At 46.6% G+C, this 26897-nt stretch overlaps 1 protein-coding gene across 1 annotated transcript in view; it reads left to right on the top strand.

Moving 5' to 3' along the window:
• Positions 1 to 1234: 1234 nt before the first annotated feature.
• LOC8051347 (ephrin-A5) overlaps positions 1235 to 26897 on the top strand; it is a 517188-nt gene continuing 491525 nt past the window's right edge. The window contains exon 1 of the mRNA XM_042289430.1: positions 1235 to 2083. Within this exon, the coding sequence (XP_042145364.1) occupies positions 1971 to 2083 (113 nt within the window). The 5' untranslated portion in view covers positions 1235 to 1970. The remainder of the gene's footprint in view (positions 2084 to 26897) is intronic.

Below are 26897 nucleotides of genomic sequence, written 5' to 3'. Positions count from 1 at the left end.
CTCCTTTTCACTAAGCTGCGTTATAAAATCAGCCAGTCAACTTGCGATGTTGAGTGCGCACGTGCCCTGCGGCGTGCGCTGGTTTGCTAATTTTATAAAGGAGCTTGTTCGAAAGGCCTTTAAAATGCCCGTCTGACAGAAACACGCGGGACGAGCGCAGGAGGCTCGCGCTATCCAGAGCTAGCGCGAGATACTTCGTCAGAGCAAGCGCCCCAACGGTCACTTCCTCGGCTTGCCCCGTCTTTGCCTCGAGTGCCAACAGAGGACCGCAATAAACGTCCTGACAATACATGTAGAAGTAGACATAGTATCCACCTTTTTCATTTTTTAGTTTGTCTGCTACGGTAAAACAATGAGCGAATTGTAATGTTAGTTGCATATTCAGTTGATTGCTGTAGTAACGTAATTACTAGTCTACCCGTCTGGTACTTTGCCTCGATTGATGTCCATGATGAAAAAGAATTTGACAAAAGTGGAACGTACGTGTTCTCCATCGAATCACTTGTAGGCTTTCGAATATCGTATCACTCCTAGCCTCAAAACTGTAAGGAGAACCGGTGCGTCGTGACTCTCCTTTGCACCGTGAAGGATGCCAATGACGCAACGCAACGTTATTCAAATCGAGCAAATATTCGCACACCACACCCCTCTTGACTTTTTTATTTGCGGTAAGAGTAGACCAGATTCTCATTCAGCTGAATGACCTCAACCGCGAACAATCACCTCGTTTTTGCTCCTGTCTTCCTCGTCGTGTCGTTCGTTGTTTAAAAATAAAATGTCTGATAAAAAGACATCGGACAAACGTTGGACAGAACGCCAAGAACAGTTTCTCGCACTAGCCGAACCGTCAAAACGAAACGGACATTTTCCTGCGCCGCCTTCGCAGTCTATCGATCTTTCTCTCCCTGCTCTTTCTTCTTCCGCGAATCCCAAGGATAAAGTTCGTCGAGAGAAGAAAAAGTGAGCCCTACCTCTTCGTCGATCACGATTCGGCCAATAAAGCGAAGGAGACGAAAGGAGAGAACCGAACTCGTCTTTTCCGATCAGTCTCCCGATAGTGTCACTCCATCCCACTAGATGGCGTGAGGTTTGTTTCTCCTCCCTTCCGCTCCTGCCGCCTCCTCCTCCTCCCAATGTCCGTCGCCCCGCGCGATTGCGCGCGATGAAGATCATGCACTCTCCCTCTATTAGATTCCCTCTCCTTTTCGCACTCCGGGAGCACGCACGCACGAGCACTCGCAGGCTCGCAGGAGCGCGAGGAGCGCGGCGTGAAAAGGAAAGGGGCCGACGGCAAGCAAAAGAGCGACAAAGAGGACGGCCCGCAAGTTTCTTCGGCGGGACGTTTTTCTCTCTTGTCGGAAAAGAGGGGGGTCCGGCGGTGGTGCCTGGTGTCGAGATTGCAGTGGCTTCGCCGCCTTCTACGAGAGGAGCGAGCAGACGAGTTCCGAGTTGCGCTCGCGCGTCGTCTGCTCCCGCTCGCTCGTCCGTTTGCCGGTAGCAGACGAACATGCGCGTTTCGCGCCCGCCGCGGCTCTTCTTCCGGTTCCGCTTTCATTAGATATCGTCTGCTTTGAACGCGACTCGAAGAAACCGTCTTCTTTTGTACAGAATGTGTAGATGAGTGGACATTTTACGAGGTTCTTGGTGCTTGGAGGTGTTTGCAACGCCGACGCGTAGAGCGTTCGTTGTTTGTGCTCGTGCGCGTACGTCGGACCGTTCTTAAAAGATGTGTAGATGAGGTAACGGCGCTTTTTTCGAGTGTCTCCGGTGCGGTGCTTAGGTGGTGGACATTTTCTTGGGAGTCGGACGACAACTTCAGGACGGCCGACTTCGGGCAGCCATCATGGCGTTGGTCGTCCACCGGTCGTCATCGACGTGTGGGTGGTTGTGGCGCTCGTCGTCTTCCGGATAACTTGGCGGCCTCTGTGTTCTGTGTGTGTTCGTGGCCAGTGTCCGCCGGCGTTGTGGTGATGCGTTCCGCGGTGGTCATTCTGTGGGCCACCGGTTGCCTCCAGCTTCTCGGACCTCGGCCGGTGTTCGCCAAGAAGCTCGTCGACATATTCTGGAACGTGACCAACCCAATGTGAGCCGCATTTCACTTCGTCACCCTCGCTGTTGAACGGTTAACTGAAGCCGCGTTCACACTGCCGGGACCGGTACACCATAGAAAAGACAGCCCCCAAACACTGTCCGGGGCGAATTTCTCCCTTGTATGACCTGTCCTGTCACTCTATCTCACCAAAAACAGGCCAAGGCACACTCGCAACTCAGTTTATTGGGGAGGGGGGGGGGGGGGGAGCATTTACAGGCCAACGGAAAATGGCTAATGATAGTCGCCTTAGGTCACGACACAACCGACGCTACGAGACGATATGGAACCAACGGAAGAGCGGCAAAAGCGCAAAGTCATGGAGTTCGTCATCTTTCGGCATCCGTTCTTTCATTTTCTCAACCAACCGAGCGCAGTGGATTCAACTTGTCAGAGGTTTAGAGCCCTCCTAGTTCTTTCTTTGTACACCATCAGGGTCTCGATATCATGAATGACGGGCACCTACTCCAGTGAATGGAAAGGAGTCCCGACGGGTTTGCTTTCGAAGCCGCCGCCTGGTTTCATGGTACTGACCAACGTAAGCGCGCCCGCACATCAGGGGAATTTTGTAAACCACCCCCACGGTGCAGCTAGCAGTTTGCGAGACATTTTATGTGCAATGTGTTTCCCCAACTGCTCCAAATTTCCAAATGAGGTGAAGTGGTGATACATTTCATAAATTCGATAACATTTTTCTTTTTAGCGACTTTGGAGCTTTAAGAGGCGACGGGGGATTTGTCATGCTGTTTTCCGGCTGAGCAGGAGGGAGCGGAAAGGGGGGTGGAAGAGAAGAAATTACAAAGATGGAAAGAGATTTGCCTCGTAGAGATAGTCTATTTATTTCGTCAACGAATACCGCGGGACGTGCAAGTGAGGTAGCTCCGACTTTCTCGGCCGCACGAGGGCGCGTGCAGCCGACGCGCAATCGAACGCAAGGAATATTCGCCGTTGAGCGAAGGTTCTACACCTTCCGTCAAAAGGCAGGCTTTCAAATGGAGTCTATGCTAGAAGTCTTACTGAAAGTCTTCCCGATGCCTCGCAAGGCGAGAGAATAGGACCGGACTGAAGGCGACATGGCCAGAAGCTGCGGCCCAGTGAAAAATGTGACCGCATCTCCACGTGGTGAATGATGTTGATTGGGGCGAAGCTCTGGTGGTGCCAACATTACTAGAACCACTCAGTGTGGAAACTGCCATAGAGACTGCTCTGAAAAAGTGGCCCCAATCTGTCCCCCAGAATCGAGCTAATGGCGAACACAACGCCGCCATTTCTCCCGCAGCGGCCACTCGAGGAACTGCACGTGACTTCTATTTTGGCTTTAATCGGCCATTTTGGCGCCTAATCAGATACAGTGGTAGAGGTTACAGAGATACCACCCCCGTCTCCCCAGCGGACGCGCCGCGAACTTCTACCGAAGTTAAAATGCACCTAGGTCGGGACGCGCTACCTGAAAGGACCGCTGAGGCATGGTTGTAAAAAGCAATATTAATTGTTCCGCAAAACCTTGCGAACTAAAGATTATAAAAACATCACGCGCCCATCATTTTGTACTAAACTCCAATAAATTTCATACAAAAAGAGTCTTTTGCGTTTGTTTTTACGCAAGAACGTGCTTTCTAAAAGCTCAAGGTGACCACAGTACAGAGAAATGATAAAAAGTGGCGCTGTCGTCGTATTTAGCTTGGTCTCGGTGGACGCCAGCGGCCCAGGTTTCGATGGCGAGTTTCCCAACTGAGTGTTCTTGTAACGTTGGGTGGTGCGTAGACGCTGAGCCAGTGTTGCCGCACTGCCAATTCGGTTTTTCCCCCTTTTTCCCACCTCACCATTTTAGTGACAGAAGTCGTTTTTAAGATACGCATGACGCCAAGTTTATATAAATGCAGCAGCACCTCATGTATGTTTCTGTTTTGTAGAAGTTTGCATCGCATACATTACGAAATGTCGAAGTTGGCATTCGGCAAACTGTTCCCCCACCCCCTCCACTTCTTTCCCCCACTATACATTGATTGAATGAATCAGGGGAACTGAATGAAAGCAAGTGGGCCATTAACTAAACGAAACTAAAATTGCCTGCTTGTTTTCGTGATGTGAAACCCACTGTGCAATCCATGATCTATCGCACTGGCAGAAGACGTGTGCGCGAAGCCATAGCGGTGAGGAAAGTGCGTACTGTACCGGCAGACTTGCAGCACGCACATGTAAGTCGTCATGAATTAGTTTGGCTCTTCAAAACAGCAAACTGTCTCAGTAGCTAGTGCCACTTCCTTTCTTTTGTTCGATGTAGACATTTACCAAATTTCGGTTTAGTTGTTTATTAAAAAAATATTTCCCACATTTTGCATGTGTTTAAAATCTGGTTTCTCTTTTTCCCTAGCTGTCATGCTTTTTCCCACAATATGGGAAATTTCCCACGATTCGGCAACACTGCGCTGAGCCGGAGCATGCCGAGCTTTTCGTTCGTTATCATACATGTCAGAAAGAGAATGTGTGGTATGGAACGTGGTTATATATGCATTTGACCACAGGGCCCTCTCGCCTATAAACGTTGAGCCGATGCATGCAAAGTTTAACTCGATTATATACGCATTTGACCGCAGCGCCCTCTCCTGTATAGACGTTGAGCGGCTGCATGCAACGTTTCAGCCATGACATCCCCAGCTCTTGAGTGACTACCACATCTCAGAGCCTCCTACTCGTCCCGCAATCGTGGCCGAGTGGTTAAGGTGATGGAGTAGAAATCCATTGGGGTCTTCCCGCACAGGTTCGAATCCTGTCGACTGCGCAAACATTTTTTTCTTTTTTTAAGAAGACAGATGGGATGGCAATCAATGTGAGCACGGACGCCGGACAAGGCTAGACCCTAAGGAGCTTCGCCCCTAAAACAGATTGCTCGTTGTGCCACTGAGAATCCGGGAAAGAGAAAACCGCATTTGATTGGAGAAAAAAAAAAAAAAGCAAGATGGCTTCTTCTGCTACGGTCGAGGGCAGATAGAACGAGGTTTGTCTCAATTTAATCAGCGGAACATGGCTTTCATAGAAGAAACGCAGCCCCGACTTTGTTTGGGGGCTGTATTGTTGTACGACATCGTATGATTTCTATAGACTGCATTTCTACAGATTCCTTGCATGTACACCATGTTTCGGATTGGCAATTTTCGTAGTATACTATCGCAGTATGTGGTATCACATGTTAGTACTACACTACTATTGTACTATACTGTTATACTAGTTCTATAGTATCTAATACCATTGTACTTTACTATTACTATACTATATAATACTGTCGTAGTACTAAAATGTATCACTACACAGGCCGCCATCGTTGTGGACAATCAACGCCACTACCCGCCATGATGTAAACACGCGCGTGTCTCTTGCACGAGCTCGCGGCATAAGCTTTCTTTATTCTTTCACTAATCCTTCCGCCAGGCAAACAGAAGCTGCAACAAGACATGCGTACCCGTGATTGAAGCAGATGTATGTTTGCTTCGCGTTACAATATATTTTTTTTTTAAACCAACACTGAGTATAACTTGGAAGAAATGGCTGTGGATTTCTTTGCCTCGCAGTTTGCTACATAATATTGGTTATAATTGAGAGTTTTTGGAATAGGAGTCCCCTACGGTTTGAGCACCCGAACTGCTTGAGAAAGTCGCATTGCGCATGCGCAGAACTAGTGCGATGCCCAAAGTTGCTCAGGGGACCGAAAGCGAAAACTCTTTAATGTTGTCGAAAATTACTTACATAAATCGGAAGCTTTTTTCTGAAAAAAAAGTTGTCCAATAAAGTTTTAAACGTAGCAAAAAGCATCAGAGACTGTTCAAAATTTTCGCTACATTTGGAATTTTCCTGAACAATTATTAGTGATAAGCTTATATATCCGTGATTTTGTCTCAAATCGTCCATACAAAAATTATAGGTCCGCAAAAAATTCTGAAAAAAAAAAAAAATGTTGCTGGAAAATGTGACTAGAACGAAACTGCAAATCAGAATTACGGAACATTTTTTGTTCTTGAGTTTTGGGCTTCGAGAGGGCAGAAGGTACGTCTTGCCATTTTTGTAGTTTTCACGAGTGGCACCATTTGGAGATTTTGAAACTTTTAAGTTGTGTTTCTCACTATTATGACTTGTTTGACTGCTTTAAGACTTCGTATATAAAAGCTAAAGTTATCTAAAAGTTCTTTTGATTTTTTTAAATTTTATTTTATAAAATATAATTTCGGGAATCTTGCAGCTTTAACAATAATAGGCTAAGTTTGAATCGAGCTAGCTTTCGTTTATGCAATTATTTAAGGCATAAGAAACATATCAAAAGAAAGATTGTATAGAAGCCAATTTAAATTTTATAATATGGTTAATTTATGAATAGTTTATATAAAAGAAATAACACTGTAAACTTGAGAATAAATGCTAAAAATACAAAACTCAAAGTCATTTTAAAAAATACGTGCTTTTTAATATTGCTTTAATTTTTTTATAAAGCTTTTTGTGTGTTCATATATATGCTATCAAATTCTTTTGACATGTATGGTTTTGTCATATTAAGCATTGCGTTTGAAAAGAAAACATACTTTTACCTCCATTCAAAGGTGAAAAGATAGGGGTCGTTGCCAAATCTTTTACGTAATTATATATATATATATATATATATATATGTGTGTGTGTGTGTGTGTGTGTGTGTGTGTGTGTGTGTGTGTGTTTGTAACGTGGCCATTGTATTTATGATATACATCATGTACCATACAGTAAAAATGAGGCATAACTGGTGTGTTATAATTTTTTTTTTAAAGTTCACGAACATGTTCAGTTTACTTATAAACTCTTAATTAAGATTCACAACTTATTGAAACATCCCTTTTATTAAACAAGCATAAAAATTAAGTTTCACAAACTTCTATATTAGGCAATGAAGGGGCGAGATTGATTATTTCCAGAAACCTAGCGGGCCGAGTGCGAAGGTTTGCTTCTCTCATGGGGCCGCACTTTCACGTATACCGGCGAGGCTCGTTTGAAACTTCTTGACTTTCTTTTTATTTGAGACAATCACAAATAATACAGATATAAATGGGGGAAATGCATAACAAATTCAATACATAGCATTTTTACTGTTATAAGCGTACAGTAACATTTATGGTAATAAACGAAAAAGTGATATTAAGTGAGGTTAACATTACGCATAAGGATTCCCTTTTTTTTATTTTTGATCATAACTCTGAAAAACCCGTTTGTATTTTGAGCCTTCATTCAGAAGTGACAGGATTGAATGTTTTTCATAAGACAAAAAATCCATTCTTTTTTTTTTACTGTGTCACGGTATTGGGCGAGGCATGCTGCTTCACATTTGAGGAGTACAATTACACGCACTTTCGGGGCCACTATACACGACAAAAATCATCAGTACTCCCAATGCCTTCCAGTTCTGACGACCTGAGGTTGTGCAAGGAGCTTTGCTGCTTCAGGACTCTCCCCACGCCATCACGAGCGCCTCTGCCGTGTTCCGTAGCTTAAAAAAAAAAAAAAAATCAATTCGGTCACTTTTTGTCTCTTCGCCATCTCGTACAGTTGAGACCTATTTTTGAAATGACTAGGCTCCCCGTCGGAGATGTGGACAAACTTTGTAAGTATTGGGATGTTTTCTTTTCCAGCCACTCTTCAACTGTGCGCAGAGCGAACAGTGCGCATGCGCTGTATTTTGCACGATCTCGTCGATGACAAGTACGAAGCTGTAGATTTTTTCGCGTCCTTATAGCGACGCAGGTGAGAATGATAGACACGATTTTTGTTCTTCCAATGAAATCGTTGTACCGCTCGAGGAACGACTTATCTTTGAGCTTATAACGAGCCGCTGAGCATGTCCGATGAATTAATGGGGAAAGTATTTTGTTACGCCCTTTCTGCGCTCATCGCAAAATGCGTTACTTCCCATTTGTGTCTTTAGCAGTTCGCTAAATTCCCACAAAGCTAGTTCGATTTATTCGTCTTACTTCATTGGCTAAGATTCGAAAGTGCGAGGACCCGAAACATGGTTTTCAAAACGGACGAGAAAAGAAGCGGTATACCGCGAGGAGCGCGAGGAGCACGAGCGGACATTCCATCGCTCAGGAGAAGTGCGTTTCGGCGTCTCGCCGCAGCGGGGCGCCCGTCACGTGGCTCTCCTCTCATGCGTTGTCTGCCTCTCTACCTTTTCAATTCCGGCGGCTGCGTCTCGGGGCGAATTTCCAGACTTCGTCAGTATAGAGAAGGCTATGCTCCTGGTAATCACAGGTTGTATTATAGCTTCTTCCTTTCTAGCACGTGCATGGATATGGCAGTCGTTTCTAATGCTCACAGTGACCCTGTCTGTACTAAATGAACAATCACCACAGCTATAGACAGACACGATGTTGACAAACAAGCCCGCGTTTCCCCACACCAGGTGTGGGCACTGCGCATGCGCAGCAACCGAATTCGAGTGAACTGAAGCTTCTGCGCATGCGCAGTGCCGCCGACAGCGCCACCGCAGCTGCGTGACGTCAGGGACGCGTGTGTGTCTATATCTAAAAAGGGGAATGCGGCACTCATAGAGTTAAAAAGGGTGGCGGCATGTTTATCGCTCGGCCCCTGGATTGCCCTTTTGTTTCCTCTTTCCGTCCAAGAAGAATGGCCAATGCAGCTTATGAAAACCTTTAAGGTACTTATATCTCAACAAGAAAAATATATACAGAGAGGCGAAATTAGGGAAGACGCGCACATTGCAGAAAAGAAAAAGCAAGCGCCGAAGCGGCGCGATGCTATCAGAACTGATAGTTTCACCTGATATCATTCGACGAGATTTAAAACGTACGTTTGGTTTCGCAAACTTAAAAGTGCCAATAGTAAAGACGGAAATTGGGAGGCTTCAACAAGCCTAACTTACCACCGTGTAACGGAAGTTATTTGAAGAAACAAAACAAAAAAAGCATGGCACGCTTATTGACGTGCTTAGCGGGCGGTCGCCTTGAAATCTTTTTACTTAGAAGTGCTCTATTAACTCATGGAAAACTTTTGAAACGTGTATACATGTTTGTTAATCTCTTATGGCAAAGCTTAAACAATATTTAAGACAGTTTCGATTTCTGTTGTTTACTAAGTAAGCAAACTGAACGTGCGGAAGAACCCCCGGACCATATTATACTATATAAATACTATCGATATATAAGTTTTGCCGAACTGGTTGTGGATTAGAGAACCAATAAAAGCTACGATCATGTTACAAAAATAACTAATATTAAGTAAAAAACGAAATGACTGAGATATGCGTTGTAGAACGGAGGTACAAACATGTCTTCTTTTGAAACGCACTGCTTGATGTGACAAAACCATGTATTCCAAATAACTTTTATTGCATTTATAAGAGCGCATAAAAAACTTTTCAAATAAAAATGAAAAAGAGCTACGTATTTTCTTAAAATGACGTTGAATTTTGTAATTTTAACTTCTTTTCTGAAGTTTAGAGTGTTGTTTGTTTTATATGAACTATACTTAAACTCACAATATTATATTTTATATAGGCTTAGGAACAAGCATTTATTTGATATGTTTATTATGCCTTAAATGATTGTACACCGAAAGCTAGCTCGATTCAAACTGGGCCCAATATTGTAAAGGCGCGAGATTCGACAATTTTAATTTATAAAATAAAATAAAAAAACACTTTTTTGTGTACTTTGACCTTTCTATATAAAGTATTGAAGCAGTAAAAAAAAATATTATTGTTGTAAAAAGGTAATCTAAACGTTGCCGGACTCCAAAATGTGTCACTAGTGAAAACTGCAAAAATCGCAAGACCTACCTTCTACCCTTTCGAAGCCCAAAACTCACGAACAACAAAATTCCCGTAATTCAAATTCGCAGTTTTCTTCAAGTGACACATTTTCCACCAACATGTATTTTTTTCCAGAATCGTTTGAGGACTTATCATTTTTCTTGCACAATTTGAGGTGAAATCACTCATATATAGGGAGATAACAAATGTTGTAATATTGAAAGACTATGCATAAAAAACAAAAGCAGTCACGCCTCTAGCGGTGCGCTTCAGCTGTGGGGACAACAAACCCCATTTTCTTGTTTGTTTTTGATCCGAGAAATCAAAGACGACGATTCGAAGGCCGCTCCTCGTGCGACCAAAGCACTGGTCAAAGCGGAGCGCTCGTGCCCAGACCGTGCTCGGCGAGGTTCAATTTCTTTGTTATGTTGTGTTGGTAAACACCGGGTTGTGGGGACAACAAGGTCGATAAAGCGCCCCCTATAGTTCGATCTCCTGCCCAATATACCCCAAAACATTTACAGTTTTTTTTTTTTTTTTTTCACCTCGAAAATAAACTACGTATCGCCAAACGCTCGTTCCCCGACCAAAGGTAGCCCTAGAGGTTCGAACCAGATACCAAAGTTTCAGCCTGAAGGGATACCTTATTCAAAAGTTCTCGGTGATTTTCTGAAAATTTCAATGGGAAAAATAAGGCCCATTTTCGGCCCAAAAGCTCCTTCTGCCGCCATTTTCCCTATGAAAATTAAAAGAAAGAAAAAATCGCATAGTTTATGAATAAGATATTTGTTCGGGCTGAAACTTTGGCATCCGGTTCGAACCTCTAGCGCTACGTTTGGGACGTTGCGCAAGAGGTCCGGAGAATAAACGTTTTGCGACCGTGTACTCTATTTTTGTAGTTATTTATTTATTTGTTTTTTGGGGGGTGGGGAAAGGGGGGGGGGGGGGGGGCAACATGCATATTGAGCTACTTGACGTTTATATTTATTGCATGTTCGGTAACCCCCCCTCAGAGGAGCTTTTACTTCGTCAACGGTTCCGGCCCCGCGCATAAAGGATCAGCCCCGATTCCTGCGTGTGTGCTGCCAACGGCTCGGCAAAAAGTGTCGTTTGTGCCACACGCGCGCAGTGTCGAAGCTTCGTCATTCGATTCGGTTCCGTTCCTGCTGTCGTTTCGGGTCGTGCGAGTTGTTTGTAGCGACGGCGCACTACTCCGGCATTTCCCCCCCGAGGCGGAACGGTGACGCGACATCGCTGTCGAGACAACCGCGCCGTCATCATCCGTCCGGTCGTCGTACTCCGTTCCTGCGTCACTCGAGCCAGTCTACGCTTCAAGCAGAACACACTTTGTCGGTCCGCACGCTGAACTTAAGGCCGGTTCAGACACTTGCGTTTGAGTGCGTTTGACTGCGTTGCGGCGAGAACCGAAAGCGAGTCACCGGCACATCTGTGCTTCGTATGAAGCGTGGAATCCAATTCAAGGAATCATCTTGGCACGCGATATAAGCAGCAGGGATGTCCTGGTTTCTCGCTGCTGCAACGCAGTCAAACGCAGTCAACCGCAACTGTCTGAGCCAGGCTTTAGAGTCCCTACTGGCGACGTGAGCGAACGAAAGCGTCGCTGTGGTCGGCCTACCACAATTGGCCGAATGCTGTCTATGACGTCAGCAAAGGATTTCTCATCGACGGAAATAAGAGGAATGTAAGAACTTCAATTTTGACGGTGTTGGCAGTGTTGCTTTGAGAGCGCTATGATTTCAGGCTTCCACCATGCCCATTACAAACACCATCGAATTTGTTGTTCACAAGGTAATGACGTCACGAAAGGTAACCGAACGAGGGCGCCGCCGAAACATCTCGCCGCTAATACTTTGTTTCACCTTAGGTCCGAGCGAGCTTCGATGTTATGAGCCAAAGGGACAATAAAACAGCGCGAAAAGCGCAACGTCATGGCGTGCTTTCTGCGCTTGATGGGACTAGCCGGCGGAGGAGCACGCACAAAGAGACGGCGAATACCGGCTGGTCTTATCAACTACAGAGAGCACGCCATGACGTTGTGCCTCTTTCGCTGTATGATTGGCCCTTTGCCCTCATAACATCGGCCGCGCTCAGACCTAAAACAAGAGCATCCTACAAGGAGCGACATTCTTTGAAGCGCCGACTGTGTGACGGTGTAGGTTTTATGGAGCGAACGGTGGCGGACAGCAGAAATTGGAATTGGATGCCGCCATTTTGTCCCAGCGGAATGTGCTTTGTCATCTGTGTTCGTTGTCGTTACTTGTAGAAGAAGCATCGAGGGACTTTAGTTGAACCTCTTTTGGATCCTTCGGAAGGTGCGGCTGCTTACGACCGACTGTGCTGAAACTTGAAGCCCGTTGTGATCTCTTACAACGAGGTAGCACGCTGGCGTCATTATCAAGTCGCCGTGGTACGCTGAAGTTTCCGGATAATTTATCTTTTTTTTTTCGCGCATTATGTTTTTTTATTGCTTCGATAAACGTCTGACAATGTTATAAATCTCGATTTCTCATAGATGGTATACGTACATTTGTTCTCGAAAATACTGGAAAACCTTTACTCTGGTGAAGTGCAGTTGCAGGGTCACCTCATAGATGGCGCCAGCGTGCCAGTGTGCTCTCTCGTAACAAGAGATCGCGAGAACTCGGTCGTATGCAAACGAAAGTGTGTGAACCATGCCTTTCGAATTTTTCGTGACAAATAATAGGTTCTCTAATGAAAACCTCTTCTGAGGACTCCCGAGGACTGCGCTCTTCTTCGGCAAGAACGAATTCTTTTAAAGCAAAACCTTTCTTCAAATGCGATAATAAATGCGCTAGCTTTTTGGGGGGCAGCCTCCCCCCGAAAAATGCTTATCTGTTACCGGAATGCATGCGCATGCTCTGGAGAATAATACATTAAGAAATTAAGAACGTCCCCATGAAAATTTAACCCAAACCCCGGAATCACAAGCCCGACGATCAACCACTGCGCGAAGAGAAAGACTCGAGAAGCGATATTCATTACATGCCATTTTCCTTAATAGGGACTTTTAGCAAACCGTAACCGTGTTCCGCGTAGCGCAATACCACAGCCTTTGAAGCATGCTTTTAAGCGCGCACGCGGGTGGCTTATGGCAACATTGCTTAGAAGACAAGGCCGTAGTGCTGACAGAGATGTCGTCATAAGCGATGGCCAACGCTGGACACAGATTGGAAACTTCTGCGTCAGCGGCCGGCCTCGAGTCATGTTTGAGCCGAACGTCGACGCAATCGTCGTGCCCAATCTGTGACCAGCGTTGAACTTCTCTCATGACGACATCTCTATCAGCACTATGGCCTTGTCATCTAGGAGGTGTTGATTATTGCCGCTTCCTCACGGAGTGAAACAATGGGGCAAATTCGGGGGCCCCGATTGGCCTTTTTTGACGCACGTCAGAAATGCGTGCGCCGTCGGCGGGTTAAAACGCGCGCCGGTGTTTCTCGCGTACACAGATGCCGCCTCGGAGATAGAGATGCCGCCTCGAGATGTTGAGAAGGTTTTAGCGTTCCAACTACACGGGGTTGGGGGTTTGTATTCGCCGCCAAGACTGGCCTCCTTTTGTTTACCGCTAAATATGTATCGTTCAGCCCCACCGCTTGTGTCGCTTTGTAATGTGCCGCCGCAGGCTGTCGTCGCTAAGAACGAAAAAAAAAAAAGGGGGGGGGGGGGGCAGGAGGAGGAGGAGGATAACACGCGCTCTTGTCATTACAACACTCTGCCGTCCGCCACTGTACCTCGAAAAAGGGCAACCCCGCGGCCCTCCTCGGTGTGAGTTGTCTTCTCATCACAAACAACGGACAAACAAGCGCGAAAGGGTCGTTGCTTTTGTGCAGATCGGTGCTTACTGAATGTGCCACAGCCATCACAATACTTCGCCAGAAAAGGGGTGGATAGAACAGGGAGCTGAACAGAAGCGGCGACGCGCTGATAATGCCCACCTTTATTCAATTAAAATGTGCGGACATTTTATTCTTAGTTACCCATTATATTGTTCGTTCCAATTTAATCAATGGAATGTAGCTTTCATGGCAGACAATCAACGCTGTCGCATTACGAAATTGTCCGCTGCGGAGCGCCGCAAAAAAAACAGGGCGTTTTTCTTTCCTTTTTTTTTTGGGGGGGGGGGGGGGGGGGGTGATTTTACATTCTTTTTTTACTGATCCTTACGCGGATTCTGGACGTATTTGTTTCCTCAATAGGACACACTCCTCAACTATATTTAAAAAGTACCTCAAATGCCGCTACAAATACATTTTATGATATGATCAAGATTTCACTTTCCTACCTTGAATACCAGGTGAACGTATAGGAAAAGGTCAAACCAACTGGCTCAACTCCAGGCCGTCACAGCGAGATTTTAGTATTCATACTGCTAAAGATAATTCTTAACCCCTGTACGGTTTTTCTAGAGTAATTTAGTGGTCGTTAAGTTGGTCGGTTTACTACGGTTTTTGGAACAATGAAAATTGGAGATGCGAAACGCAGTGTACGGCGTGATGTATAAATCAGTTACTTGAACTTGTTTTACGAGGCACTACCATACCAGCATTTAAGCTCAGACTAAGGCAAGACTTCACTGTCAAGAAAACCTTCGCAGCTGGGAAGCGCACTCAGATCATGACATATACCCAAAACCCCAGGCAAATATTGATAAAAAAAAAAAAAAAAAAGGTTCGATAGCATGGCTCTTAGAACTCTGATATCACCGCCTGCAGCATCTTCATGGAAGTTAGTTGATGTCCAAGTTGGTTCAATCATTCAGCAATACCCACTTCGCTGCGTCCGAGCGCATGTCCCGGAGTGGGTCATTCACGTTATGGAGATCGTAGCCGGGGCGGGGCGTCTATGAACAGGGAACACTTGAACTTGTCAATGAGGTCGACTGAGCAGCCCCAAAAGTCGACGATAATCGAAACATTGACGAGAAACCTGAACATTTTTGTTCGCTTTTGGCACAGCTGTTTGGTCGATCCGTTTGGTCAGAATCTTGGGAAACCACGCCATGAAAAGAATTGCGCAAATATCGATGGAGGGTCTACGAGGAATCTAAATCTGTTGTTCAAAAAATGTTACAAATCTAAGCTTTTTTTTAAATTTTTACTCATGGTTGTCAAATCATGAACAGCGAAACACAGGACGAGTGTCTTATTATACCAGCCAATAAGATAATAGCCGGCAAGAAGGTCAAACAACGAATAGAAAAGCGTGAAAAAAGTACGCCAGGCCCCAAGTTCCTTAAATTGTCAACAACCAGAGTTAGGACACTTCGAAAAAATTCTCGAAAAACAAAGAAGTCTAAAGTCTCCATCTTGGTTTCGTTGCCGCATTTATTCCTCTAAGGCAGGAGGCATATATTTGTCCGTATTTGCCAAGGACGTTTTCTGAAATAGCGATGGAGAAGATATAAATTCCGAGAATTCTGAGGCACGATCATGGCAGACAGCCGACCTTCTTGCGCCTTCTTTGTCCGTCTCCCTCGCTCTCCTTCGGATACATTAGCGCGTTTTGGTGGTCGGTTCTTGAGACGCCCCTAGAGTGACGCCAGAAGACGCGACGTCCCCTCGGCGCAGAAACGTCCAGCTCTAATCGTCCCGATTTAAGCGTGAAGCGCATTTACGTTCGGTCCTGCGGCGGCGTCTCCTGTTCTGTCGATGCCTAATGCGCCGTCTCTCCACCTCTCCTCCGATGCAAGCTCGGCCGAGCTGAGCCACGTCCGTCGGACGTCGGAGGAGGAGGAGGCGACCCCCTCCCCCATTGAAACGCCGGATAACCAACTGCCGCGCCATTCCGATTGTAGTGGATCTCTTTGCACCTTTAGATGGACCGCGGGGAACGCTACGAATCATCCAGGCCAATCCAGTACCGTCTGAGCGTCACGTGACTTTCCGGAAGGATGTGGTACGTTCATCAGAGAGCTGGATTGTTTGAGTAATTCGATTACTTGTAACGAGTAGCGCACAAGTCGGGATGGTTCGTGTAGCGTCAGCTGCGGTTCACCGTCGGCTGAGAGGGAGTTTCGTCGGCGCCGTCCGTGTTGTCCTTTGGGCCGAATTCGATTACGGGTCACAGAGAGGGAAAGAGGAGGGCCCGGGTGAGTAAGGAGGAAGGAAGCAGTGCACGCGCATTTGCTTCGCTCCGCGACGTGGTGGATGGGGGCTCTCGACAGGATCCCCCCTAATCGTCCGGACTGACTCGTGCACTTCTCCAGCAGCATCGCCTAAATGCACCGCCAGCCCCGCGTGTGACGCATTGCTGGAGAGGATGGCCCTTTGCTTCGCTTCACCTCGGATTCCTTTCACTTTGATTTATATACTTTCTTTTGCTTTTGTCGTTTTGGTTCGACGATCAGTGTCTGCACGTGCTAGTCTCGCGATGGTAGGAATCAATCGAGACTTCCGGTTCTTTGTCGGATTCAAAGTGTTCCGGTTGAAACTTCTCTTTATCTCTTTTATTTATTATGTTTTTAGTTAGGGCAAGTCTAACGCGATAATGTCTTTGCAGCCATATGGTGGAGCATGCATCTCCTGCGAGGAACTCTTTGCAGGAAGATAAATCTAGGTGGGCTACTAGGTTGAGAAACGGCATTATCTAAACCCAGAGACAGGAAAAGTGGAAATCTTCATTGACACTTCTAATATTTATCGCAGCTGGTTGCGCCGCACGCTGTAGTATCTTATTAACTCCCACGGTAAGTGCGGTTCATAAGCCAATCGAGGCCAATATTATAGTGAAAGGATGATTAGAGCATTTAGACTAAACACGCACGAATCGAAAGTAAGAGAGACGTGACGATGAGGTCTCGCCTGAACGTCGGAGCACCGAGCTCTGAGTGGAATAATTAGTGGGTAGAAGCTAGCTGCCTTTTTCTCTACTCGCTGTTTGAACGCGTTCGAACGCGAACGCCAAACGCTGGCGTTTAGTGTTCGAACGTATTCCAACACTAGACGTATTCAAACACTAAACGGATTCGAACACTAAACGTATCCGAAAACTAAACGTATACGAACACTAAACGTATTCGAACTCTAAACGTATTCGAACACTAAAAGTTTTCGAACACCTCATCTCTCCTCTCCCTCTGTTTCTACTCGTATACAGTTTGGAAACTCTATCAAAGCCAAATACGGCTAAGAATTGAACGTTAGTGATTAAAACGATATACGGTATACCATTATGGTTTGTATTCATCAAAGATCTCACGATGGGAAGGAATGCAGTTCGGATTTTGCGCTTCATAAATTTTACGTACCGGTAGCACCGATACTATCGGAACAGGACGGGGCGGCTCAACAAACAATCGCCGGAGCTGCGGGCAGATGCTGTTTGCGGTAAACTCAAAAGTCAGCAAACTTTGATCTCGTAGTCCAAACAAAACTTGTAAACCGAACCAGTTGATCTGCATCCCATTTTTGATGGGGTTGGGGGATTGATTATGTTTGCTAGCACCCGCATAGTATAAGATCAAATAGTTCAACCAACGCAAACAGAATACACCGGTGTAATTTGTACCGGTATATCCGTATTTACCGACAGGCCTCGGTGAGGTCGCATCCATTTGATTTCTTTACGTTTTATGTCTGGAAATGGAGGGTCTAAACCGATTGACCGGGTATATACGTACTCTCGGAAACCGCTTGTCTTCGAAAGTACGCTAGAAACTTCAAAAGTACGCGGAAACTTTAATATATAGCTAATTTTATGTTATTTTTATCAATCCTGTGACCCAGATTTCTTTCTTCAGTATGTTTGTTTTTTTAGCACGATGCATTTTACTGCACCCCAGCAGTGAGTACACGTCTCGTCTCCGACTTCCCAATCACCGTAACAACATTTTTGTATTGTCTCCTAATCAACCCTGTCACGCCAAGCCGGTTCGAATTGTTCGCGAGTTTTAATACTGCCAGTTTTTAGCAGCTCTTTGCTATAGGTTTTATGACACACTACCCGTACTGTAATGCCTGGTGGCGAAGTATACATACTCGAAATATGCAATATCACGAGACAGGGAGAGCTAGATCTGACGTTCCTGAGATATCGGACACACTTACACTGCAGTATATTGTTTTTAAGGTAAGCGCATTAATGCATTTTTTTACGATGGATTTACATGCGAAGGACACAACACGGACAGCACATCTTCCGTGTAATCTTTTTACCTCCGTGCGGAGAAAACCGGACACTTCTCTCTGTGCGGTCCGTGTTCTCTCCTTTTTTTTCTGTAAATCTTTCCTAAAAAGCTTTATGGGCCGCATTCTTTGTGTTGTTGACAGTTGTACTAGTTCCGTGTTTGTACTCGAGTCCGTCGGTCGTTCGAACATTGAGCTCTCTGGTCACGCGTTCTTGTTTCGCGCTGCGAAAGGACCATCGCGTGGTCAGGTGTCGGCCTCGCGAAGGCAACAGTCGCGGGGGGTTCCGTCGGCCAGCGCACGAAGGGAGCGTCCGCCGGATCGAGCGAGCGGGAGGGGAGAGGAAGCCTCGTGCTCCTTTGTCATGCAAATGAGGGCGACACCTGTTGGATGTCCCGTGCCTCATTAGGGCCCCTTTATGTGGTCTGACTCGTTGCTGCTGCTGCTGCTGCTGCATGCCGGCCGCGGGCGTCGCCTGCCGCTCTCTGCAACCCGAGAGCCTAGATGTAAGAGAGGGAGCAACTCCAACCACGAAGAGAATTAAAAAGCGCTAAAACACGAAGGACTAGTAGAAGAAGGACCGTACGCACACCACGGAGCGTCTGCGATTCAATGGCGGAATCTTCGAACGCGGTCGAAGGTTCCTAGCCTGGCGTCTGCCCACTCACCATTTGTTACGACCAGAGCTCTGTGTTCTGACGTTACTGCGATCTCTCATCGCGGCCCGTAGACCATGTGACCCTGATCGAGCAGATGGAAATACTCTGAAATCAAGGCACACCGTCCCTGGCACGACCCCTCTTGTTCGGCAGCCAGAAAGCGACATGTCGACTTGTGGCCCCTACCCTATACCAGACGCACGCACAGACTCGTTATTTGTTATGTTGGCTGTCGCTCTATCCGGCTGCGAAGGAGGTCCCCTATGGGGGGAACGTCGAGCAATACCGCCTAGAAGACAAGGCCTTCTCCGCAAACGTCATGATTAGTGGATCCAAGTTGCAGCGTCTTCTTTCCTCACAACGAACGCTACGCTAACATGCGGTGACGCCAAGACAGACCAGTCTGCCGCTTTGCATCGACTCTCGTCGAGCTGCGGTGTTTGCCGCTCGGGGCGGGTCAGGCAGCAACAAACGATGACGTCATGTATAGGCCTTGTCTTCTCTGCGCGCCCCACGCGTTTCTTGCATCGAGGTGCCTGTCGGGCTCTCGCGGGCTTCGCAGTGCCTTTGCGCCTCTATTCGCCCGCTCGGTGAGGTACAGTCCGCGACACTGTCAGCGCGAACGTGCCATCGCCGGCTGTCTCTGTTGTTCTCTCAGTGTTGAAGAAGTGTCGTGAGAACTACTATAGCGGTGGAAAGTGCTCAGGTAGTTTTATAACTTAAGTAGTATATTTTGACACGCCCCAGTAGATTTTGGAAGTAAAATGCGCAAAAGCGCCGATGTCGTGTTCGCGCTTACAGTGTCGCCCAGCGTACATGGGCCGTATTTTAGCGGGAAATCGGGGATGGGGGACAGGTTAGTACGATCAAAGAGGAGGATGATACATTCCAAACTCAATGGTGATCGTTGAACTTGGAACTGTGAACCAGTAAAACTATAAGTTGGAGAGAGCATGGACGATGCCGGCATTGCAAGCCTTATCTCTTCCTGCCAACTTAATTACCTTTAAGACTACTTAAAAAATAAAATAAAACTTTCTCGGATTGTAGTCTTGTTATTTCTGGATAATTAAGTGCCTTTATTATGAATCCACCTAAACAAAATGTAGCTGTCTAGAATTAATCTTCCACAACGTTGGCCGAGTTTCCTCCAAACTTGAGGGTGTACGTTTGACCATATACGGGGCGTTTCTTTCTACATGTAAAAGACGCCCAGTCGGTGTCCGAGTGGTCTAGCGCACACCAGCTCGGAGCACGTGGAGCGAAAGCTCGCGCTGCAGAGCCCAGGGATCCTGGGTTCAAGCCCTACCCCTTTAGTCTCTTTTTAGTCTTTATTTTTTGGCTCTGGAGAGCCGCGGCACCGCGGAAAGGCAGCAAGCAGCCTGTACCACGGGGGCTCGCGGTGCCGCGTCTCGTGAACATGATAATGTTCATGAGCATCGTACTGCCGTGCGGTCGTGTATCACTAGGGAGTTGTAGTAGATCGTTTTTCTCCTCCGCTACGCTATCCCCGAAGAAAACGCCGCAGCTGCGCATGCGCGCCGCCAGCCTTATCTGCATAGTTCAAGGTCTTGTGGCGGATTACGGAGCGCTATCCGGGCGCTTAGTGGGCTGCGGGAACGGTCCACTACAATTCCCTAATATTGCGTGGTGCACGTTAGAGACCCCAGGCTAGCGGCTGTACTGCACTGGCTAAATTACTCATCTAGAGCTGAGAGACAAGTCGCCAGATGAGCTAACTTCAGGCTGTATAAACATACACATAAACACAACACACATGTAATATACTTTTTCTTTTTTTTTTTATTAAAGTGCAGGACCCTTACATGGGTGTTGTCTTCACTGTGCATTTAACGGGCTCCGCGGACGTTATACGGGGCAATTTTCGATAACAATTTGTCGGCCAACTGAAAGTGCCCAGCGATGTTCCAATTGCAGTTTTAAAGCCAATTTCTAATAAAGGTTAGACCAATTTATACAAGTTGCCAAAAGACAATGATCTTTAAAATATTTACGATACGTTTCAATTCAAGAAGTGCGCGCCACAAAGCGCACCTCATCATTATCAAGGTACAAGAGTGTCGTCCCCGTGCCGGTCACCTCTCCTTTATCTCGGCAACACGCCAGGGTTGGGCAGTATCGCGATAGTATTTCAGAAATACATTTCGTATCTGTATTTCTGTATCGCGATACATATTTTTCGCCAGTATCTGTATTCCTGTATCGGAATACATTTGGAACGTTTCTTTGTATCGCGATACAATCAGAATGAAATGTATTTCGTTACATTTCTTGAGAAATACTCTCTCCCCCCCTTCCCTGCCCCCCCCCCCCCCCAAAAAAAAAAAGAAAGTCCGAACGCATTTTTTTTTTTTTTTACTTCTAAGGGCACCAGGGTCAAGGAGATGCTGGGGTATTGTTACTATGCTGACCAAGGTTCCTTTTGATTCTGCAAACTATTTTTCTATACGTCCTCTTTTCTCTTCTGAGAAGTCTTGCCTAGTCGGAGATTCGAACCAGGTGCCGTGCCAGGAGTGGAGTCAGAGCATCTTCTGCCGCAGGTCCTTAGGTAGGGATTTCTTGAGTCATTGTTTCCTGGCATCCAATGCCCGCTGCTAACCGTCTCTCTCGCCTTAGCGTACACAGTACACCCAGCCGGCAAAGCTGAGTCACATTTCGTTGCAGCACGAGCCAGGCGGTGGTTGACTTGAAATAGCAGGAAGACTCACGCTGTGAAGTTCAGCACATATTCGAATGCATTTGCGGTTGCGCCCGTAACATTGCACGGCTCAAGGGTACGTCATCAGCCGACGTGAATGTGACCCGTTGCTCTGGTGATCCGAAACCGAGAAGGAGGCCAGAAGTGGCCTCGCTGTGCCATCCCAGATTACGTATACTCCCGCGACTAGTCTCGAGACCGCCGTTTCTTGGACAGCTCGCACCTGTGCCGGCAATATCAGCTCGCAATCCACGAGGTCTCTGTTTGGATAATGCTAGGCAAAACTTGAGGACTGCAATCCGTGCGTCGGTGGCGGAGGGTCGATAGTAAGGACCTCCAGAACAGGGATGCTACCGTATCGTTTTTTCAACTGTAAAACAGAAGATAAGACCTGTATTCCAAGATGCTTCAGGTGGTCCACTATTCTCAAAAATTCCAAATGACACTGCATGCACAATATTCAACAACAAAAGTACGCATCGTCCTTTCATACAGCAGCGTCGTGAAGTTTCATGTTCAAGGCCACACCTACAGATAAAGAATTCTAGTTCATTCCACCGTGACATAATGTGATCAATGTTGACAGGATTTCCTCGTCAGACAGACAGGATGTCATGGAAGGGACCGTGGTCAGCAATTGTTGGAACGTTTTTTTGGGCCCATTGAAAACTCATTGTCGTCCGAAACCACTACCTTCAAGGCAAAGTGCCAAGCCTACAGGAAAGTAATTTCGGGATCGAAAACATCCACTTCAAACTTCAAGCTTCATCTCAGTTGGCGTCTCAAAACATTTGGAAAATGCATTGCAGTATCAGTAGTTCTGTATTTGTATTTCTGCCCTCCCTAAAATGTATTACTGTATTTGTATTTCCAAATACTTTTTGCCTCTTTTAAAAATGTATTTCCGATACGTATCGCGATACATTTTTACAGATGTATCATCAGTATTTTAGCTACAATTTCAATGTATCCCAGTATTTGTATTTCCAAATACAATTTTGAGTATTTGTGCCCAACCCTGCAACACGCACATGGTGGAAGTGTCGACTACACGATGCCTAGATAAGGATAAAGTGACATTCACTATTCTCGGCATTATTTAGGGCGCCTCACCTTAAATAATCAGGAGCGCTTCTAGGCCCGCACTTTCTGAAGTGCCGACAAACATTAAAAAAACGTATAGCTCAATAATTCAAAGATCATTATTGCCTTTTCGCAAATTGTGTAAATTGGCGTAGCCACTATTAGTGATTGGCTTTAGAAGTTCCATTTGAACATGACTCATAAAACCAGGACTGGTCACTTAATCGAATAATATACCGATTAATCGATTAGTGCTCTAAACGCGATTATCTTTCCAACCGGTTATTCGGTTAAATGCTAACTAACAAAACTGTAAAAAAAATTAACTCTTTTTAACTCGCATACGTGGACGAGTACACGTAAAGTTTTGGGCGAAATTTTGTCCTAAAGTAAACTTTAGGACAAAATTCAACTGTGGCTATTATGCACGAGTATGTGTTAGGCTGATATGTTTTGTTTTGTTTTTAAACTGTAACTCCAAACTAGCGGAGAAGGTACAGTCTAAGAAAAGGCCGTGCGTCTACTTTCCCGCACAACACTCGGAGAGCCAATCACCGCAGCTTACGGAGGCAGCTCAGCGAATGACATGTGTTTAAACAAAAAAAAAAAAAAAAAGCACAGTCTAAGTTGTGACATTAAGCATACACTCTAAAAAAGGTCTGTGTGTCTACTTTCACGCACAACACTCGGAGAGCCAATCACCGCAGCTTAAGGATGCAGCACAGCGAATGACTATGGCGAAACATATGTTTAGACCAAAAAAACGCATTCTGAGTTGTGATAATAGGGAGTTTTAGTAGACCGTGCTTCCCGCTCCGCTAGCCCTCCGCTTCGAAGAAACCGCCACTGCGCCTGCGCGCCGATGGCCTTGGCTGTAGAGTTCCGGGTAGCGGAGGGGCTGAGCGGAGCGGGAAACACGGTCTACTAAAACTCGCTATTAAGCAATGCGAGCGTGACGTTTTGCATTGCTTAATGTCACAACTCAGACTGCGTATTTTGGTCTAAACAGATGTTTCGGCATCGCCATTCGCTGAGCTGCTTCCGTAAGTCGCGCTGATTGGCTCTACGGGTGTTGTACAGGAAAGTAGACGCACAGTATTTTTTTTTTTTTTTTTTAGAACGTACGTTTTCAGCCACTTCAACGCCGTGCGAGTGCGCGTTTAGCGCAGCGGAGTTCGTTATTGCCGGAGAATATAAACGAACCTCTTTGTTTCTACGGCTGAAGTAATAATTTGTTAGTGTGGGTGTTGATTTAAAGTCCGAAATTGGACCTTTCGCCGTTCATAACATATTCAGTACAGGCAAAAATGTAATTTTTTTTAAACTATTATGCGTGGGAATAAACAAAATAGATTATTCGATTAAAGGGTGGCGATATATCGGGTTAAACTTTTTAATCGACGCCCAGCACCACATAAAAGCAATACTTAAAAAAAGTATTTAGGCAATTTTAGTTAATTAGCCGCCGGATCGTGATGAACATTGCCCCCGTCTAACGTCCGCCAAGCCCGTTAGTTACACACTGAGGGTCACCCATCTTCTTTAAAAATTATGTTACAAGTAAAAAAAAAAAAAACAACACCTCATGTAAACAGACTATAAACTTTTGTTTGTATTTTACGCGGTTCGGTATAGTTCTCCTACGCTACCTGCGCCTATATTGCTAAAGAGAGCCTCAAAACATGCGACAAACCCTAACTCTCTCGTGAATTAGACAAAACGCGCGCTCATCATTTTATCCCACCCTTGAAAAGGACCGTTCCCAGATTCTTTCCGTCTTCACTTTCATCGTCGCCGACGACATCGGAAAGGGCGTCTTGCTTCGACGGCGATCATCTACAAAGCATGCGAGACAAGTCGGCTCGTTCCCCCCCCCCCCCCCCCCCCCCCCCCCCCCCCCCTTCTTGGTGACACGATCGACCAGCAGAGCTATATCCACGGAGTTCCCCCCTTCAGGCCACCATCAGGGGCCCGGGCGTGTGTCCTCTCGGTCGCGCTGCGATTGTGGGCTTGATTTCAGTTTGCGCGCCCTCTTCTACCCCTCCCTCCTCCCGCCCGGCGTAGATCTTTGTCAGCGTCGATCGCGACTCGCGGGCAAAATCGATCACGTCCGTCTAGAGAAAGGAAAACACGTCAAGGAAACACACATTGCCGCAGTTTCATGTCGCTGCGCGCTGCTGCCCCCACTGTGAGTACTGCCCGTCGAATTACGTTGCTTTTCTTCTCTCTTTTTGTTTGTTTGTTTCCTTTGGGTCGGGTTTTCAGACCTATTACTTCGATATTATTGATATTCTTTTTCATGTGTTTTAAACGCGTGGGTGTCTGATCTGGTTCTGCGTGGGCGATGCGTATTTTTGGGACGCCGGGCAAGGGGGGTGTTTGTACTCGAGTGCAAAACCGGAGGCGATGATTTTTGTGCGACCTAGAGCTTTCGTCCGTCTCTTTTGTCCTTTTCTTTTTGTATATTTTTGTTTTCTGTCTAGTTGAAAGATGCTCCTCGGCTGTCGTGGTAGCAATGTTGACGACGTAGGTCATTTTCTGAGCTGTCGTCGCGCTCTCGAATCCAGCGATGGCCCCCCGTCTAGTCGACTTACTTTTTCCTTTTTCTTCTTCTTTTTTTATGTAAGAAAAATAAGGTTGAGTATCAAATAAAAGATAGAAAGAAAGAAGAGGCAAAAATAAAGGAAACAAAGATTTAAACGAGCTTGAGCACACATTCGCAGCAAAGGCAAAAGGAAATGCCTCGAAATCGGAGGATTCGATTCTCTCCACTCGGAGCGATAGACGCGAATGACTCCCTTTTGTGGGGCTACTGGATGCGAGCTCGTAGATATGGAGGGGATACTCTGGAAAGAGAAAGAGAGAAGATAAAGACGAGGGCGGTTGAGACGTGGCCTGCAAAATGAACAAACCAGGGAACGGAGGTGAAAGATGAGCCGCTTATTAGAAAGAGATCGAGTCGCACGCAGGGAGGAGGTGGAAAGACGTGGCGAGGGCATGGGGAAAGATGGGGATGATTTCAGGGAACAGGGAACCGCGGCACAAATTGTGGTCTACCCGGAGGTTCTTCTACGGATAACCGGGTACATTTTTTTATTTTTTTATATTTTTTTTATTTTGGGGGGTCAATTACCTTTCAGAACAGACTCTATTTGTTTTTAGTTTGGGGGAGAAGAGGGAACCGAGATGATGTGGTTGATGGTGGGGAAGGAGTAAAAAGGCTGCTTATTGGAGAGGGCACGAATCGAATGGAGACATGGTACAGAAAAGGAGGGACGATACGGCAGGTCTCGGCCGGCGTGTTGAGAAGTCACGTGAACGAAGAGCAAGTAAGCGCACATGAGAACGTTAGTACGGTGCGTGGAGGCTGGGACGCGACTTCGACGACTTCGTTTGCCGTCCTACGCTGCCCTTGCGTCGAAAGTGGTCCCGAAAAGGCAACAAATATGTCACAGGAGCTTGCGTGTCACGCCAGAGAGCCTTTATTACGGAGAGTGTCCAACCGTTCGTTCGGGGTGGCGTGATTGATGGGCCGCGTTTGCTATATGAGCTGCGAGGAAGTGCCGATAGCTTTGGTCGTCTGCAAACGTCCTTTCCTTTCCGCCTCCTCTCCTCCTCGCCACGCAAAAATGCAGAGCATGCGCACTTGCGACTAATCTCCCTCGGTAGGCGTCCGCCATTGAGTTACAAACGCTCCCCGTGGTCTGAGTTGAAGCCTCTGTACAATCTAGGCTCTCCACTAGAGTTCCTGTATATGCTACCTACGGTAGCAGAATTGCGCATTCAGCCTCGGCGCGTGGCCGAAGCGCCGGCTTTCCCGCACGAGCTGGATGCTTTGCTCCTCACGTGACTAAATTTGGCGAATAGCGGAGCCGCGCGCGCCGCCCCGCATGGAAAACAGGAGAGGAGGAAAAGGAGGCGGAAAGCAGGGAAACATACGCCGGGGCAAGAGAAACGTCGGCGGAGCGACCGTAAAGGTGGCTTTCTTGCGCGTCAACGGATGCTTTGCGCCTCACGTGATGGATCTCGGCGAATAGCGGCGTGGCGGCGCGGGGAAAACAAATGCGCAACTCTGGCTCCCGTAGAGAGCCTATACAGGAACTCTACTTTCCACGTCACTGTAGCGATCCTGGCGGTTGGTCGTAGAAGTTGCTACAAAAAGAACAAGCGAACGCCAGTGTGTCCGTCGTTGCTGCGATCCAACTGGTGGCTGCTTAAGTTTCTGTTTACTACACTGAAGAGTGATCTACACAAGGGGTTTCCAAACCCTGGCCCATAGAGGCGTTCCGACCGGACCGTGGATGGCTACGGTATTTCCAGTGACATCCAGCCCGCAACCCGCTGCTACCAAAAAAAAAAAAAAAAAAAAAGGCGCGTAAAAAAAGAAATGGGCGCCGCC

This window comes from Ixodes scapularis, unplaced genomic scaffold (genome assembly GCF_016920785.2).
Source record: "Ixodes scapularis isolate PalLabHiFi unplaced genomic scaffold, ASM1692078v2 PGA_scaffold12__126_contigs__length_90152505, whole genome shotgun sequence".
In the NCBI taxonomy this organism is placed as follows: Eukaryota; Metazoa; Arthropoda; class Arachnida; order Ixodida; family Ixodidae; genus Ixodes; species Ixodes scapularis.
The sequence above is the reverse complement of the archived record's forward strand: the minus strand, read 5'-3'. Positions and strand labels throughout refer to the sequence as shown.